Consider the following 18,986-nt stretch of genomic DNA (forward strand, 5'->3'; position numbering starts at 1 on the left):
TTCCTTCTCATTCCCGAAGAAGCATCTCAGCCCAAAAAGCTGACATTTTACCCTTTTCCATGGATGCTGCCTGGCCTGCTGAGTTCCTCCAGTGTTTTGTGTAACTAGAATAAACCCAGAATAATTTACAGGGGTAAAACACTTTCCACTTGTCAACTATGATATACACGTGACCATACTTACACACTTTGAAGATTTAAGCCAACAAAATGGAATAAATCATCCAGTTTAGACACTATAATACCAATCACCATTTCATCTATCAATGGAGAGGTGAAGATGATCTGTATTAGCTTTATACAAATACCTAAAAGACATAAGGAATCTTCTAGTTCTTCCCTACTGAGTTAACTCTTGGATTGAATGATCAACAACAGTGTCAATTCTGGGAATCAAATACGTAGTAATTGATTATCACGCCTTACGGACAACTACACTATCCACAAGGTTGCCATGACTGGACGATGAGTCGATGGCACTCAACAATAACAACAGAGATAGAACGCATGGCCAGTCCAGTGTACTATTGGCATGAAAGTTGTTTCCCATTCAGAATCCAGAATTTACACATTTTGCACGTCTGCAGAGGTAGATCTCAAATTCTGGAAGGAACCTCGAGCAACACACAACAGCAGGTCAGGCAGGACCTAGGGAGGAAATGGACAACTGACAGTTCAGGTTGACACCCTTCACCTGGAGGTAAATGCCAGGAGGTCTTTGCAGAGTTGCAGGCATTTTCGCAAAAATAAAATTTCCGAGTTGTTTGGGCTCCATGATTCCCATTCTCACTCCCAGCATTCCAAAAATGACCTAAACAGCTCAAGTCAGAGTGTGGGGAAATACTCTCAAGGTTGCCTGAATGAGTGCAGTTTCAACAACACTCCAAAAAGTCAACACAATCTCGGACACAGTTGCTCACTTGGCTGGTACCCCATCCCACACCTTAAACATTCATTCTGCTAACCACTGCGCACAGTTGCTGCAATATGCTCTATTTATAAAATGCACCACATTTATTTGCCTGGCTCCTTTGACAATACCGCTCAAACACTACATAGATTCACAAAGGTGGTTATTGAATTTAGAGGAATACCCTTCGGCCCACAATGTACTGACCGATATAAACTGACTCCATGATCAATCTAACCCTTCCCTCCTATTTTTTCTTATAACCATCTAAGTGTCTTTTAAATGTCCCTATTGTATCACCTTCTACCACCACTGCTGGGCAGTGTATTCTAAACACCCACAATCTCTATGTAAAATATAAATGTCTCTTCTATCTCCCTGAAACTTTCCTCTGCTCACCTTAAATGAATGTCCTCTGGTATTGACTACTGCTATTCTGGGAAAAAGGTGTTGATTTTCCACTCAATCAATGCCTCTCATCATCCTATATTCCTCTATCAAGGCACCTCTCTTCCTCCGTCACTCCAAACAGAAAAGCCCTAGCCCGCTCATCCACTCCTCACAAGACATATTCTCTAATCCAGATAACATCCAGGTAAACTCTTCTCCACCCTCATTAGAGCTGCCCCATCCTTCCTTGAAATGAAGTGAACAGAACCAAGCAGAGTACTCTTAGCATCAGCAACATTATCAAGTCAAGAATTTATCACCACCTACTCCAGCAGTTTGTGACAGGCTAGCTTAAGAGCAAGAGAGATAGGGTGAGTGAGAAAGAGAGGCAGGGGGTGGGGGAGAGGGGGGAAGCGGGAGGGGGGAAGAGGGAGGGGGGAAGAGGGGGGGGGGAAGAGGGGGGGGGGAAGAGGGGGGGGGAAGAGGGGGGGGAAGAGGGAGGGGGGAAGAGGGAGGGGGGGAGGGGGGAAGAGGGAGGGGGAAGAGGGAGGGGGAAGAGGGAGGGGGAAGAGGGAGGGGGAAGAGGGAGGGGGGAGGGGGTAAAAGGAGGGGTTAGAGGGAGAGGGTGGAAGAGAGAGAGAGGGTGGAAGAGAGAGAGGGTGGAAGAGAGATAGTGGAAGGGAGAGAGAGAAAGAGGAAGAACAAGAAAAGAAAATAGGAGAAAGGGAGAGAGAAAGGGAGAGAGAGAGAAAACGAGAGATAGAGGGAAAGTGAGAGGGTGTGAGAAAAAGAGTGAGATAAAGAGAAAGGGGGGGGAGAGAGGATGTTAGATAAAAATTAAGTAAAAATAAACAGACCAATATATACACACACGTGATCAGGATTTATTACAAAAATGTTAACTGATTTTGAATTTGATTTTTCAATAACTGTTTAGGCATGCAAAGTTTTTAACTTATTGAAGAAGAATAAGATTACCTGCCTGTAAAGAGAAAGGCTTTGGCCAGAATAGGAATTATGAAAACATCCAAATTGGGTTTATTTAATATTCCAGCAATTTTATGTGCCTGGTGTCCTTAAAAATCAAAAGAAATATGGTAAGACTTCCAGGAAATTTACGTAAGCAACAGTGAGTCAGTAGTTTTGTATGCTATCATCATCAGTAATAACAGTGATTACTATACGTACCATATTCAATAGATTCAGCAAGTTGTCCAACACAGAGCTTTATTTCTGAAAGTGCACATACTAAACGACCAATTGCCAATACTCCATCCTGGTTTTTGTTAAGAGATAAACACTTCTGTAGAACTACAATTTGCACTTTAGTGCTCTTCTCTCTCAAGCCCATTAACTGATAACAGCGGAAAGCATCTATATAGGCATTAATTATCTATGGAATACAAATGAACAAAAACTGATCAGTAAAGTGGGACTGGAGCTTCTACACAGTTGCATCGCTTTTATTTAGCACAACCCAACCATAAATTGTCATCAGTGCTGAATGGATTTCATGGTATGGGTCAAGGTCTTACACATTGGCTTCAAAAATAGAATGAATTTCAAAAGAAGAATAAATGTATTGATACCACTAAAAATGTGTTTAAGAAATTCCAAATGAGTGAATTTAAAAATTTTAATGAGCTAGCTTAAAAACATTGCCTTGGAAGAAGGCCGTCTGTATCAACCACCTGTTCATCAGCTGAGTTCATCACGGTTGTGCATTAGCTGTAACCCCACCTGCAAGCCTTTGGTGAGGTTTCAAGAATTCTTTTTAGTTAGAAGAACTTAAAAAGAACAAAAATACAAGCAGGAGTAGGATATTCAGCTCCTCATGCCCATTTTCCCCACTTTATCAGATCAAGGCTAATCTTTTACCTCAGGAGCACACTCCCAACTAATCCCATATACCTCAGTTCACTTAATATCCAAGCACATTTATGTGAATAATTTTATATAAATAGGAACACTTCCAAAGCCTTTTAATGATTTTTCTTTATCTGTGGCTCTGCATACTTTTTAAAACACCTTTCTAGCAACTTAAAATCATTATTATTTAGAGAGTGCACTAACATCATGATGAAAAATGTTAGCACTTTTTCCCTTAAACCAAATTTCAGTTTTTTTTAAATTAATTTTCACCAGGTTATAATTTAAATGCAAGGAGGAAATTTTTAAAGCAGTTTTTTTTCTTGAAATTATCTTTTAAAATGATTTCTGTAGGAGTAGCGATGCCAGATTCAGCTTTTAATGATATGTAAATACGTTTTTTTGGAAACTCAGAAGGAAGCAGAGAACATGTTTTAAAACGGAAACCATTTTGCTGAAAGAAAAATCTCTTGCAATAAAATCATTTCAGCTGCATTAAACAAACTTCATTTCTAAATAATTTATGGAATACTTTTCAAAGCCGTATTTTCAAATTTATTTTTAAATGCTGCTGATTGCACATATTGGCAGGTTTAATGTTCATGCAAATGAGTTTCAGTAGAAGTGAGAAATATCAGTTTTAAAAGCAGTGGATTTTTGGACGATTGTATCCCAAGTCTAAATTCCACTCAGTTTAAATAATTAAACCATTAGAAATACAGGCTAAAGAATATACTTTTAAACATACATTTCATTTGCTTTGTAAGTATAAACCATTACATTATAATTATAAAACTGTTGAAAATCGTATGTGACAATATGTGGATAAGTTAGTTCTGAGAAAGTTAGGATGGGGTTCACATCCAAGAGGTTTCTGCCCATTTTTTTTATTTTAATGGTTTTTCTGGATGCAGATCAGAGACAGCTCTGCTTTGGCTCACCTTTCATCAGCTCCCACATGCAAATTAGATGGATGTCATACGGTACCAGATGTCCCATCATTTGATCCCATGGAACATTTCCGTCAGCGTTACTTACAGCAGATAAACAAGGGATAACTTTGCCAGGAGCAGATCAGACAGGTGGAAGTGATCCACTTAAAGGGGCCCACTGGTTGGATTTCTTTTCTGTATCTGGAAAACCACTGACCTGAACTTAAAATGAACACTGTGACTTTGTGATTACCCATAGATTTTAGCCCCCAAATACAGAAAGAGAATATGATGCCTTTATGTCATCCTGCTGTCTAAACAATCTAAATGGAGTAGAAGGTCCAAAGGGCTCTGTAGAAAGGAAGGATGAGTCTAACTAATTATTACCTTTAAAATTGAATCTATAAGCTTAGATGTAGCTGAATGAGATTTACAGGAAGATGTTGTTTCCTGCTTGGCATTGCTGTCTGCCACCCTCTAACAGTGCCCATAGGTCAACAAATTAAACCCCATCAACATGGACTTACTGAGAAATTTCAGAAAGAATTTCCCCCGTGTGCAGTCTCATAACATGAAGCAAGAAACTAAACAGCACTCAGAATGTCTTTGAAAATTAGCACAGGTCTAAGTTTTTATACTTTCCTCACTGCAATTACCATCTGGGGCAAGCTCCAGTTTTGCCAGCAACATTTTCCTGACCACATCATCAGCATCATAAGATATCATGTATTTAAGAGATGATTTCTTGATATCAGGAAATTGCATCAAAATATGTTCATGCCTCTTGGAGTTCATGAAGTTTCAAAGAGGATCAAGGGCAGAAAAAGTTCTTGGGACTTATCTCTGCTCCACCATTTGAGTAGGACCTTGGTCAATTTTTAACCTCAACAACACATTCCTGTACTGAGCCTCTACGAAACTCCAAAGATTCTCTACCCTATGGATGAGAAAATTTCTTCTTACCTCAGTTCCAAATTCAGAAGAATGAGGGGGTACATTAAAACCTATTGAACGTTGTAAGGCCTAGATAAAGTGGATGTTTCTATGGTGGGAGAGTCCAATACCAGAGGACACATCCTCAGAATAGAGGGATGTCCTTTTAGAATAGAGATGAGGAGGACTTTCTTTAGCCAGAGAGTGGTGAATCTGTGGAACTTGTTGCCATAGGCAGCTGTGGAGGTCAAGTCATTAAGTATATTTTAAGCAGAAGTTGATAGATTCTTGATTAGTCAGGGCATGAAGTGATATGGGGAGAAGGCAGGAGATTGGGACTGGGAGGAAAATTGGATCAGCCCTGATGAAATGGCAGATCAGACTAGGTGGGCTAAATGGCCTAATATTACCTCCAATATCTTATGGTCTTGTTTTCACAAAGTTCCAATGACTATGTCAATAAAAAACTTCATCAGAAAGTAGAGAATATGACCTGCTGTGCAACCAGGAAATTGTTGCCACCATAATTTGCTGTTTGCCTTAAGATCATGGAGGAAAAGCCCTCCTTAACCTCTCTGGGAAATATGTTCCTGTTCTGCCATTCAATATGCTGCAGAGCAGAAAGCAAATTCTGCTTGGGACTTCATGACAACAAGCTGAGGCCTTGCTCCACTATCATCGCTGGTTCCCCTGCAGTTCAGCTATAGGGGTTGGGACTTTCTCTTTTGTTTTTATTACAGGGGATTAACAATGTTTTGTAACAACTGATTGTACTGTCAGTAACAGTTCACATTTGGAGATCTTCACAGTAAAAATCAGTCATACGTTATTGAAAAAATACACAATAATTAATTGTAATTAATATTTTAGCATATTGAGAAGACCACCTTAACAGATGAAACAAACCTTAAATTCATTGTTATAACCTTCAGCACAGTTAATTTCCATTAATATCGTCAGCATTGCAGGCAATTTGCACTGAAAGTTCTTTTTAAGACAGAATGTCTGCCATAAATATGATAGGCAATGAATCTGCTGATAAACCACAGGCGAGATGTCATCACTGCAAAAGGAGGGCAAATAACAAATTCAAACATTACTAACAAGAAACGGAATGCATTGATCAGTTTGTTTTATTCTAATATCGTCAGTTATAGTAAAATTACCAATGAAAATGGATGTCAGCGAGCACTCGGTAGACGCACTGTTTACGTACGCGCATTCATGCGCGCAACCTTGCCTTGTCATTGCGCTGAGTATACGCACTTCAGTGCCTTCGCCTGTATATCCTCAGAGTGGGTCCTCAACCGAGCTGAAGTGCTTGGGATGGCTTTATAAAGCCATAAGATATTCATTAATGATGTTATTTACAATCCTGCCATATAGTCTGAAGTATGAGAAGTCATGCTTACGTACCCAGAGAAACCAAGACCAAATTGGTCTTGGCATTTCTCCAACATACAAATTCTAAATAGTTGCATGCTTCCAATTACTTAGAATCCAAAATTTCAAAGTAAATTATTATTAAAGCATGTATGTCATATAGAATTCTCAGATTCATCCTCCCACAGAGAGCCACGAAACATTTAAAAAAAGCAATTGTGCAAATGGAAAAAAATGAGCAAAAAACAGAATATAAAACACCAAATCACAAGATTATAAAAAGAGTCCAGTCATAGTCATTCCAGCTCATTTCAGCCTAACCCAGCACCGTATCTTATCTGTAGACTGCAGGTCCAGTCTGCCCTGGTCAAACCTGCACAAAAATATACCAAAACAACGACCTACCAGAAACTCATCTTAACGTGAACCCACAATACACATCGGTTAAAACCTGTGCTAGGCCCAGGACGCCGGCACCACTGGGTGAGAGGGGGAGGTGGAATCCATTCATAAGCATACACCCTCCTCCAGCAGGAATAGATAAAAGTGCACAAGTGCCTGATGGTCACATGACCTCCTCTTTAGTGCGTCCAAAAAATCTTTGTGCTTTATTAGATTAATACCTCATTTATACAAGGAATAATTAATAATTTGAAATACACATTTACAGAAGAATCAATGCCTAATGTAGTTGTAACTTTTCCATAATGAGAACTGCCATTCTTGGGTGCAAGTTATTTACTTATTAGCTTTCAGGACCTTCCACAGGTAGCATCCTCCAGTGTGAAGAGCAAGAGTTAAGAACTTCAGCATGAGCTGTCTGGCTAATAAATGTAGTTCTGACAACACACACAAAAAGCTGGTGGAACACAGCAGGCCAGGCAGCGTCTATAGGGAGAAGCACTGTCGACGTTTCGGGCCGAGACCCTTCGTCAGGACTAACTAAAAAAGATAGTAAGAGATTTGAAAGTAGGAGGTGGGGGGGTGGGGGGGGGAATCCGAAATGATAGGAGAAGACAGGAGGGGGAGGGGTGAAGCTAAGAGCTGGAAAGGTGATTGGCAAAAGGGATACACAGCTAGAGAAGGGAAAGGATCATGGGACGGGAGGCCTAGGGAGAAAGAAAGGGGGATGGGAGCACCAGAGGGAGAGAAATCAATGCTGATGCCATCAGGTTGGAGACTGCCCAGATGGAATATCAGGTGTTGTTCCTCCAACCTGAGTGTGGCTTCACCTTGACAGTAGAGGAGGCCATGGATAGACATATTAGAGTGGGAATGGGACGTGGAATTAAAATGTGTGGCCACTGGGAGATCCTGCTTTCTCTGGCGGACAGAGCATAGGTGTTCAGCAAAACGGTCTCTCAGTCTGCGTCAGGTCTCACCAATATATAGAAGACCGCACCGGGAGCACTGGACGCAGTATATCACACCAGCCAACTCACAGGTGAAGTGTCGCCTCACCTGGAAGGACTGTCTGGGGCCCTGAATGGTGGTGAGAGAGGGAGTGTAGTGGCAGGTATAGCACTTGTTCTGATATGTTCTTAGTCAACAGGATATAATCATGCATGTTTTGACCTCTCAACAATTATGTTTCCTCTTCCAAATCTGGAAGCAGCATAGACCTCCCCTCGATGAACTGTGCCTTATCCAGCTTCTTCATTTCAAATACCAGCAAGTAGTAGGGATGTCTCAAGAAAGGATATTGGGAATAGAAGTCTTACAACACATACAAAATACTCAAAAGGCCAGGCAGCATCTCTGGAAAAGAGTAAGCAGTTGATATTTTGGGCTGAGATCCTTCATCAGGACTGGAAAGAAAGGGAAGGTGGGGGGAGGGTAGGAAGAAAGACAGGGTTGCAGGTGATAGGTGAAACCGGGAGAGGGGGAAGGAGTAAAGAGCTGGGAAGTTGATTGTTACCCTGAGCAGCTGCATTACTGCCTAGTTCGGAAATTGCACCGCCTCGGATCGTAAGACCCGGCAGTGGATAGTGAGGTCAGCTGAGAAGATCATCGGGGTCTCTCTTCCCGCCATTACAGACATTTACACCACACGCTGCATCCGCAAGGCTAACAGCATTATGAAGGACCCCACGCACCCCTCATACAATCTCTTCTCCCTCCTGCTGTCTGGGAAAAAGTACTGAAGCATTTGGGATCTCACGACCAGACTGTGCAACAGTTTCTTCCTCCAAGCCATCAGACTCGTCAATACCCAGAGTCTGGCCTGACACCAACTTACACACACACGCACACACACACACACAACTTCTGCTCATTTCTTTCTCAATTCCTGCTAAAACATTGTTTACATTTACATCATTTATTATTATATTATAATTTGCCCTTTACTGTGCCTATTGTCTCTTATTAATTATTATACTGCCTTGCACTGTTTTGTGCACTTTATGTAGTCCTGTGTAGGTCTGAAGTCTAATGTAGCTTTGTATTGTTTCACATAGTCTAGTGTAGTTCTGTGTTGTTTCATGTAGCACCATGGTCCTGGAGGAACGTTGTTTCGTTTTTACTGTGTACTCTACCAGCAGTTATGGTTGAAATGACAATAAAAGTGACTTGACTTGAAAGAGATAAAGGGTTGGAGAAGGGGCAACCTGATAGGAAAGGATAGAAGACCATGGAAGAAAGAGAAGGGGTAGAAGTACCAGAGGGAGGTGGTAGGTGGATAAGGAGATAAGGTGAAAGGGGGAAGCAGGAATGGGGAATGGTGAAGGGGGGAAATTACTGGAAGTTCAAGAAATATCAAGCTCATGACACATTTATCTTGCAACATATGTAATCTTAAACAGCAAAAATAAAAATACAAATAAGCAATGAAAACCAAAACAGACTTATGAGGCTGCAATTCCAAAAATTCTTTTTTGGAGCCAAGAGGACATGTAAGCAAGACTTCTCATACTGCAGGCTATATGTTAGGATTGTAAATAACATCATTAATGAATGTAAACATTGCAGCTCGAGTGCAAACGGTGGGATTTCTGGGACAACAGCTTCAGCTTTTATATTGTGGTCAGTTACATGGGCTGTGAGTAAAAACATCTTTTACAGCGTATTGCTATAATGTCCAGTGTGCACTTTAGAGAAGAGAAAATGTTTCTTTGCATATGAAGATGCAGGAAGAGAAAAGAACAAGTAATCCATAACTTCTTAGCTAGATAAATGCGTAAATGATTCACGGTAGTAAGGAGGCAAATAAACTTTTGAAAGAGGACAAAGACTACATCATCCTATCTTTGCAAGGAGGGCGTTGATTGGCTTATGAAATTGAACTAAACAAAATGACCAATTTCTTACGGTTCGTTGGAATAAGCATTGGGCATAACATTAGATAGCTGTGTTTACAAATCTCAACACATATGAAAGCAACCCTTAACTTATGGTTTAGTGTGATGATATTTATAGATATTTGTTGTCATTCCACTTAATCTAAAAAAAAATTGCATTAGTCAAACAAGATCACACATCACAATTCTGGGGCTGATACTCTTTGATCAGGTCACATACAGCAAGTTCAAACACTGATACTCTAGAAATAAAATTTAGTACAAGTGTAATGCAGATTAGGATAAAAATTATTGAAGCAGCAGGGAAAACACCTTTCTGATGCCCACCCCCCCCCCCCCCCAGGGGTTCAGATCATGTATAATTATCCATTCTTGCAAATTCAGGTAAATTCTTTTCCTTTAAGAATGAATTTCTACCTTTTAAATAGTGACATACATTCCCCAAGGATTCCAAGGCAAATGCCTTGCAATTATGGACAAGTGACATCAGACTCTCTAAATTTAATTTTGCTTTCCTGGTGATGTCACTAATAGTAAGGGCACTTCTTCAACTCAATCCCAAAATCAAACAGTTTATGCCAGGCGTGTCTTTGTTTCTTTGGATAATGATGTTATACTCAAATCATACCTTCCTGCTAATTTACTCTACCTGTCTTTCTTCGTTGAATGAAGTTAGTTTTATCAGTCCAATTTTTTCTTCAGTTTGGCAGATGTTGGGTACTTTGAGTTACTGCATGATATTAATCATCTCTGCGTGGCGTCAATCTCATGATGGATCTTGTAAATTATTTGGTCGAATTCCAGAGCAATTGTGAAAGTGGAAATTCTATCAATGAATATTCTACTACTGGCTAAGCTAGTGTATTCCTCAAATATAAATGGAAATATTGAATAGCTTCCAAAGAGGACTGAGATTTGTATCTTGGGGCAGCATGGTAGCGCACAATACAGGCGACCTGGGTTCAATTCCCGCCACTGTTCATGCATCCAAATCATGACCGTATGGATTTCCTCCCACAGTCCAAATATGTACTGGTTGATAAGTTAATTGGTCATTGCAAATTGTCCTGTGATTAAGCTGGGGTTAAATCGGAGGAATGCTGGTCGGTGTGGTAAATTCCGTGCTATATCGCAATAAATAAATAAATATTTGAAATTTACAAATGCACTTGTCCATTAATGTTCTCAGACCAGGAAAATAAAAGCACTAAACAAAAGATATTAAAATAATTTATACTTAGCAAAGTTTGATAACACATCTCTGTCACGTGGCCTCTTGGAATATTTGTATTGTTCGATAGCACATGTAATTATCTGTGCCATACAGAAATTTGGAAACTTCTTGTTCAGCAGCATTAAGCCTTTCTTGAAAAGATTTTCAGCTTCATCCATATGACCAGTCTTAAATTGTACCTGAGACAGATCAATAAATCAATGAAAGTGAACCAGCAAGTACAATTGAGTTAATTAACTAGCTAGATCAAGCTGAGACAGAAGCTACATATAACAAACTACCTGTATGCATAAGATCATTTTCAAACAATATGATGACTGATGTTGGTTAAGAAAACCATTACATATGATAGCATGAAAATTCCTGTTTTTATATGGATGAAGCTTTGAAGAGCTTTGAACCTTTGAAATCCTCCAGGAGGACTCCAACCTTGTCATAGGGTTTGGAGGCTTGCTTGCCTCAATGACTCAGTGAGCTGGAGTCAGAGCTTTATGCTTAGGGTTACCTATGCCAAACAGGTCAAAGGGTAGAGGCCAGACTAAGAGCGGTCCACCGGTCCTCCAGGTTCAGCTCAGGGCTAACAACCCTGACTGGTAAAACAAAATTGTTACAGAAACTGCAGTGAGGAATCCTTCTACATCTGAGTGCGATAATATTCCCGAGACTCCACCCAAGACTTATGAGACTGACGGCAGTAAAAAACCAAGAGGAAACTACTAGCATGACGAAGGAAGACCTAAACACTGCCAGAGATGGATGACTTTTATTGGCTCCCTAAATGCCAGTGGCATAACGGGCAGTAAGTACAATGGATAACTGCCATCTTGAGAGTGTGTAAAGTCCCTCTAAATCAGGGGTTTCCAACCTGGGGTTCATGAACCCTTGCTGAATGGTATTGGTCCCATGGCATAAAAAAGGTTGGGAACCCCTGTTCTAAATAATGGCATTTCACATACTGTTACCAATATAGTGTTATGATCAAGTTGACCCCCATCCTTGAATATTGACTTACAAAGCTGATGGTAAGAAGAGGAGGAGGTAGGAAAGAGAAGAAGGATTTGGGTAGGTGTTGTGGGGGAGCAATAAAGCAAACCAGCTAATTTACAGTAAAGTACGTACAAGCCGGCACAAAGAAACCATCAGCTTCACAGAAACCTGGCAATAACTTGTATGTGCATAGAACATACACAGATACATACATGTTATTCTGTCAACATTTGAGTCCTTGCAGGAAATTGTGGCCCTCAATATTTTACATGATATTTCTTAATACCCAAAGGCTTGATTATATGGCAAATTATTCACAGGGGAAGAAGTCTATGATCTTGCTACAGCTTTGTTCCGAACAGGGACTAAAGAGCTGAAGTGAGTGTGGCAGACCTGGACTTGACTGATTGTAGCATCGAAGACTCCTGGTAAAGATTAAGTCACTGAACCAAAGGGGGGAAAAAATGCAGCACTGGTTTTAGTCTTGCCTTGCACAAATGAAGAATATTGTTCTCAGAGTCATAGGATCATAGAGAAGTACAGCACAGAAACAGGCTCTTTGGTCCATCTAGTCCATGCCAAACCCCATCGACCTGCACTGGGGCCATAGCCCTTCATACTCCTTCCATTCATGTACCTATCTAAACTTCCCTTAAACATTGAAATTGAGCTTGCATGCACCACTTGCGCTGGCAGCTCATTTCACACTGCCATGACCTTCTGAGTGAAGTATTTTCCCCTCATGTTCCCCCTGAACTTTTAACCTTTCACTTAACCCATGACCTCTAGTTGTAGTGCCACCCAACCTCAGTGGAAAAAGCCTGCTTGCATTAACCCTACTTATATCCCTCATAATGTTGAATACCTCTATCAAATCTCCCCTCAATCTTCTATGCTCTCAGGAATAAAGTTGCTGCAACATCCAGTCCCAGCAACATCTTTGTAAATCACTGTTCCTTTGAATTTCTCTGCATCCAACCCACTTCAGCTGCTTCATCGATTAACTTTCTTTCCTTCACAAGGTTAGAAATGGCAGTGTATGCTGACAATTTCATCATTTTCAGTTTGACTCTCAGTTTCTCTGTAAACACAAAATCCCATGTCTGCATGAGCTACCATCAGGGAGGTGGCATAGGAGCCTGAAAGCACACACTCAAAGATTCAGGAATAGCTTCTTGCCCTCTGCCATCAGATTCATGAATGGACATTGAACCCTTGAGCAATTCCTCACTACCATTTCCTTTCTTTCTCTCTTTTACACTACTTACTTAATTTGACTAACACACATACTCTTCTCACTATAATTTACAATTTTATGTATTGCATTGTACTGCTGCCACAAAACAACAGATTTCACACATATTCCCATAATATTAAACCTGATTCTGATTCATCTTGGAATCCTCAATCATGAAAAGTGACAAGGCCAATAGGTAATGTAAACAGAACATTTCCAATTATAGGGTCCTCTCCAAGGCACATACCAACATGTGGCCGAAATATTTGAATTTCACACTCAACAATACTTGGGAAATCTTTCACCCAAAGGAGCGCAGCCATCCAAAAAAGTGGCTTCTTCCTGACAGTAACCAGGATTGAGCTGTAAATTCTGGTCTTCTCAGCAATCCTTGTACATTGCGAGTCAATAAAGAGCTCCTGAATTTCAGCAGAACCACAAAAAGGCAAACATTTTAATCACTCCTGAAGTTCCACCAATAACACAATAAGGAACCTGGCGAACTTTGTTACAAATTCCAAATGACGGTACACAATAAATAATATACAGAAATAAAATTGTTTCTCTTACCTCTCCTTTGAGAATATATACACAGGCTCGTTCAAAGGAACAAATCTTAACATTTTTTGTAGTGTCGGCGTATTCAAAGGGTGGTTTGCCTTTCTGCAATAGACTAAGCATATTTTCAGCTTGTGTTATGTAAGACAGAGCCTGTAAAGAGAGACATGCAAATCAATGTAAGTATCCAACACTTCAGTTGTACATCCTTGTATGCTGTTTAGGCTGATAGATTTCTTTATTTTTACAAATTATTTTTGCAATTGCACAATTACGACAGATTCTGGAACTTGTCCTAAGCATGATTTCTGAAAGCAGTTGATCTCAGTCACCCAGTTTTGATGTGCATTTTTTGCTAAATGCTACTGTATTTTTACTTTATTTTGTTCAGAACCACTTTTCTTATTAAGGAGAGCTTAAATTGCACAATTCTCTGCTTAACTACGTGCATGCATAATCTGTAAATATGATTTTAAGATTATACCCTTTGGAATTAATCACTCCTTACTCCCACAGATTGTGTGTGGGAACAGGAATAAAACTATCCTTCATGCCAATGGTAGATCTACTGGAAATGGCCATAGTACCACCATCCTGAAAAATACTGTTTTCCAAAGCACTTCCTGGATTTTAGGCGTAGCTTATGGGCACTGCAGGATATTGGGCATGGGAAATCTCATACCTCTCCCTTTCTTGCACTACTTACTTTCCTGGCTTTCGTTGATTTCAAAATTTAATTATTTCCTTGTATGAAACCAGTGAATCAATAGAACATCAATTTTCAACAATTCAAAGCACAACAGATGTACTCAAATATGGGCCAGCAGATTGAGAAAATTATATCCATTATTTTACTGTATACTATGCAAGTTTTCTTTACAGCATGCAATTACATGTGCTAAGCCAAACGTGTAAACAAATAAAAAATGCACAAATCTTCAATGCATAGAGAATTAATTTGTGTTTTTTAAACCTTTAAGTTTGCTTGCAATACAACCAAATGAGTAGTTAGTGATGTTGACTGGGGAAACTTGCACAGTACGAATGCCAAATATGGAAGCAGAGTTGAAAGTGTGAGATTTGGGAGGATCATAGACAGAATTAGCTGACTTGGCTGTTTTTCATACATGTGATTTCAGATCTAATATTGAAGGTAATGCTAACCAATTCAGAGGCACATCCATAACTTTCAAAAATGATGAAGCATATGTTATAAAAATCTGGCCATGTATAATTTCCACTGCTTACATTGGACAATTACATTAACATCAAGGAGAGCTTTTCCTCTCATTGTTTCTGTTTCGTCTCTCCAGGTCTTAACATTGTTTTTATGATTGTTAAGGTTTTGGGGGCTGGAGTTTTCATCTGAAGCATTTGATTAGATAACACATTTATTGATAAGCAGTTTGATTTTTACTGCCATTGAACAAGCTTTACCACAACCAATTTGCATTAATTGATCAGGAAAGCAAATGACCATGAGATCCAGGAGAAAGTGGTATTAGAGTCAACTCTTGCTCAGTGGCAGTTAAGCAAAAAGGGATGGTGACTGCAAGTTCCAGTAAACAGTCGGCTCCTTGCATCTAGAAAATTACATCACTATTGGTAGAATGGTATACACGTAGTTCGGATATTGAGGAATGCAACAAAAAAATGGAATGCATGGTGGGTTTTAAACTAGAGTTGCGGGGGGATGGGAAACAGAGTGCCGGAACAGTTAGTGGAGATGTTGTGGAGGCAGATGTTGGCAACATTTGAGACAAAGTTAGGAATCAAAAGGTTGAGTATGGTGCAATTAATGTCCTGAGCTGCATATATTTTAATGCAAGTAGTATCGTAGGAAAGGTGGATAATAGAGCTGAAGAAAAGGTAGTTGGTTTACAAACAGAGCCAATGTGTAGTGAGGAGAGGCTGTTGAAAACGCACAATTGCAGTAAACAGGATGCCTTGCAACATAAAAGGCAGACATAGTCGAAAAGGGTGAATACAGGATAAGTTATTTTATTTGAGTGCGGGCAGTCTATGGAATAAGGTAGATGAAATTCCAGCACAGCTGCAGTTTAGCAGGCATGATACTGTAACCACAAAGTACACTGCAGATGCTGTGGTCAAAGCAACACGTTCAACACACTGGAGGAGCTCAGCAGGTCAGGCAGCATCCGTGGAAACGAGCAGTTAACGTTTCGGGCCGAGACCCTTCATCGGGACTGATATTGTAACCATCATTGAATCATGGCTGAGGGAAGATTATAGCTGGGAGCTTAATATCCAATGATACACATTATATCGAAAGGACAGGCAGAAAGGCAGAGGAGGCAGTGTTGCTCTGTTCGTAAAAAACAAAATCAAATCATTAGAAAGAGGTGACCTAGGGTTGGGAGATATTGAATCATTATGGATACAGCTGAGGAACCGCACAGGTAAAACGACCCTGATGGGAATTTCAGGTGTCCCCCACTTTACGAATGTTCACTTTACGCCACTTCGCTTTTACAAAAGACCTACATTAGTAACCTGTTTTCGCATTACAAAGAGGATTTTCACTTTTACGAAAATTTTTCCCAAATAAATTAATGGTTCTTCAGTTTACGCCATTTCGGCTTAAGAAAGGTTTCATAGGAATACTCTGCCTTTGTAAAGCAGACACTCAAATAGTGGTAAGGATGTGGCCTACAAATTACAACTGGAGATAGAAAATGCATGCCAAATGAGCAATGTTACAATAGTCATGGGGTCTTCAAAATGCAGGTAGATTGGGAAAATCAGGTTGGTGCTGGATTCCAGGAGGGGGAATTTCTAGAGTGCCTACGAGATGGCTTTTTAGAACAGCTTATGGTTGAGCCCAGTAGGGGATCAGCTATTCTGGATTGGGTGTTGTGCAATGAAAGAGTTGATTAGAGAGTTTAAGGTAAAAAGAACCCTTTGGGGAAAATGATTATAATACGATCAAAATTAACCCTGAAATTTGAGAAGGAGAAGCTAAGGTCAGATGTATCAGTATTGCAGTGGAGTAGAAAGGGAATTACAGAGGCATGAGAGAGGAGTTGGCCAGAATTGATTGGAAAAGAACACCGGCAGAGATGACAGCACAGCAGCGATGGCTGGAATTTCTGGAAGCAATTTGGAAGGCACAGGATATATACATCCCAAAGAGGAAGAAGTGTTCTAAAAGAATCGTGGTTAACAAGAGAAGTCAAAGCCAAAGAGAGGATATATAATACAGCAAAAATTAGTGGGAAGTTGGAGGATTGGGAAGCTTCTAAAAACCAGCAGAAGGCAACTACTGAAGTCTTTAAGAAAGCAAGGATAGAATATGAAAGTTGGCTAGCCAATAATATTAAAGAGGCAACTAAAAGCTTTTGCAGATACATAAAGTGTAAAAGTGAGGCAAGAGTGTGTATCGGACTGCTGGAAAACGTTGCTGGAGAGGTAGTAATGGGGGAGAACAGAATGGTGAATGAACTAAATGAGTATTTTGCATCAGTCTTCACTGTGAAAGACACCAGCAGAATGGTGGAAGTTCCAGGTGTCAGGGGGCATGAACTGTGTGAAGTTACCATAACCAGAAAGAAGGTTCTTGGGAAACTGAAAGGTCAAAGGTGGGCAGGTCTCTTGGACCAGGTGGTGTACACCCCAGGGTTCTGAAAGAGGTGGCTGAAGAGATTGTGGAGGTACTAGCCACAATTTTTCAAGAATCATTGGATTCTGGAAATGGTTCCAGAAGACTGGAAAATTGCAAATATCACTCCATTCTTCAAGAAGGGAGAGAGGCAGAAGAAAGGAAACTGTAGGCCAGTTAGTCTGACCTCAGTGGTTGGAAGATGCTGGAGTCAATTACTAAAGATGAGGTCTCAGGGTATTTGAAGGCACATGATAAAATAGACTATAGTTAGCATGGTTCCTCAAGGGGAAATCTTGCCTGACAAATCTGTTGGAACTCTTTCAAGCAATAATCAGGATAGACAAAGGGAGATTTGCTGATGTTGTGCACTTGGATTTTCAGAAGGCCTTTGACAAGGTGCCATACAAGGCTGTTTAACAAGCTACAAGCCCATGGTATTACAGGAAAGATTCTAGCATGGATAAAACAGTGGCTGATTGGCAGAAGGCAAAGAGTGTGAATAAAAGGAGCCTTTTCTGGTTGGCTGCCAGTGATGTCGGTGACTAATGATGTTCTACAAGGGTCTGTGTTGGGACTGATTCTTTTTACGCTACATGTCAGTGATTTGGAAGATGGAATTAATAGCATTGTTGCAAAGTTTGCAGATGATATGAAGATAGGTGGAGAGGCAGGTAGCTTTGAGGAAGTGTAGAGGCTACAAAAGTACTTAGATTAGGACAGGGGTGTCAAACTCATTTTAGGTCATGGGCCGGATTGAGCAAAATGCAGCTTCATGCGGGCCGGATCAGTCGGACGCGTGCGAACGCAGCTTTCGTTGCCTCCGTTTTTTCAGCCTGCTCTCATGTGTCTCAGTCTCTGCTATAACTACAAAGTGTTTCACTTTACAAATTCCGTTTCTTATGAAGAAGACTGCCGAGCAAGACTGCCGAATAAACACTAAAAACCCTGAAAACCTGGTACCTGAATAAACTCAGCATTAGCCATATCATACGCCATAGGCGCTTCGATTACTGGGGCCAGCTTTAATAGGAATTAGATATTATCTCGCGGGCCAAAGATAATTCCACCGCGGGCCTTGAGTTTGACATATATGGATTAGGAGAATGGGCAAAGAAATGGCAGATGAAATATAGTGTCAGGAAATGTATGGTCATGCAGTTTGACAGAAGAAATGAAAGGGTTGACTATTTTCCAAATGGAGAAAAAAATACAAAAAGCTGAATTGGGAGACCTCATGCAAGATTCCAGCCTAGTGCAAGTTGAGTCTGTGGTGAAGAAGGCAAATGCAATATTAGCATTAATTTCCAAAGGAATGGAATATAAAAGCAATAATGTAATGTTGAGACTTTATAATGACCGATGAGACCTTAATTGAGTATCATGTGCAGTTTTTGGTCCCTTATCTTAGAAAGGTACATTAGTGAATTCAGGTTCCCGAGTTTGAATCCAGTCGGGCCACTCCCAGACACGCTTTCCATCTGTGCCGGGTTGAGCGTCGAGCTCGCAACTCGGCCTTGTAAAAAAAAAACTGTGCTGTGAGAAGGACGTGGGGGACCACTCACAGAATCTTTCCTCCAAGACAACCGCTTTGAAAATAGTGGTCGCAGAGGCTCTGGCAGAGTATGGCACAAAA

At 40.4% G+C, this 18,986-nt stretch overlaps 1 protein-coding gene across 1 annotated transcript in view; it reads right to left on the minus strand.

The window, feature by feature from the left end:
* LOC140728538 (adenylate cyclase type 10-like) overlaps positions 1-18,986 on the minus strand; it is a 123,608-nt gene that overhangs the window by 19,456 nt on the left and 85,166 nt on the right. Inside the window, exons 24-28 of the mRNA XM_073047406.1 lie at positions 13,744-13,884; positions 10,953-11,128; positions 5,940-6,096; positions 2,488-2,692; positions 2,278-2,374 (exon numbers count right to left, since the gene is read on the minus strand). Of these exons, the coding sequence (XP_072903507.1) occupies positions 2,278-2,374; positions 2,488-2,692; positions 5,940-6,096; positions 10,953-11,128; positions 13,744-13,884 (776 nt within the window). The remainder of the gene's footprint in view (positions 1-2,277; positions 2,375-2,487; positions 2,693-5,939; positions 6,097-10,952; positions 11,129-13,743; positions 13,885-18,986) is intronic.

Source organism: Hemitrygon akajei, chromosome 5 (assembly GCF_048418815.1).
Source record: "Hemitrygon akajei chromosome 5, sHemAka1.3, whole genome shotgun sequence".
NCBI lineage: Eukaryota > Metazoa > Chordata > Chondrichthyes > Myliobatiformes > Dasyatidae > Hemitrygon > Hemitrygon akajei.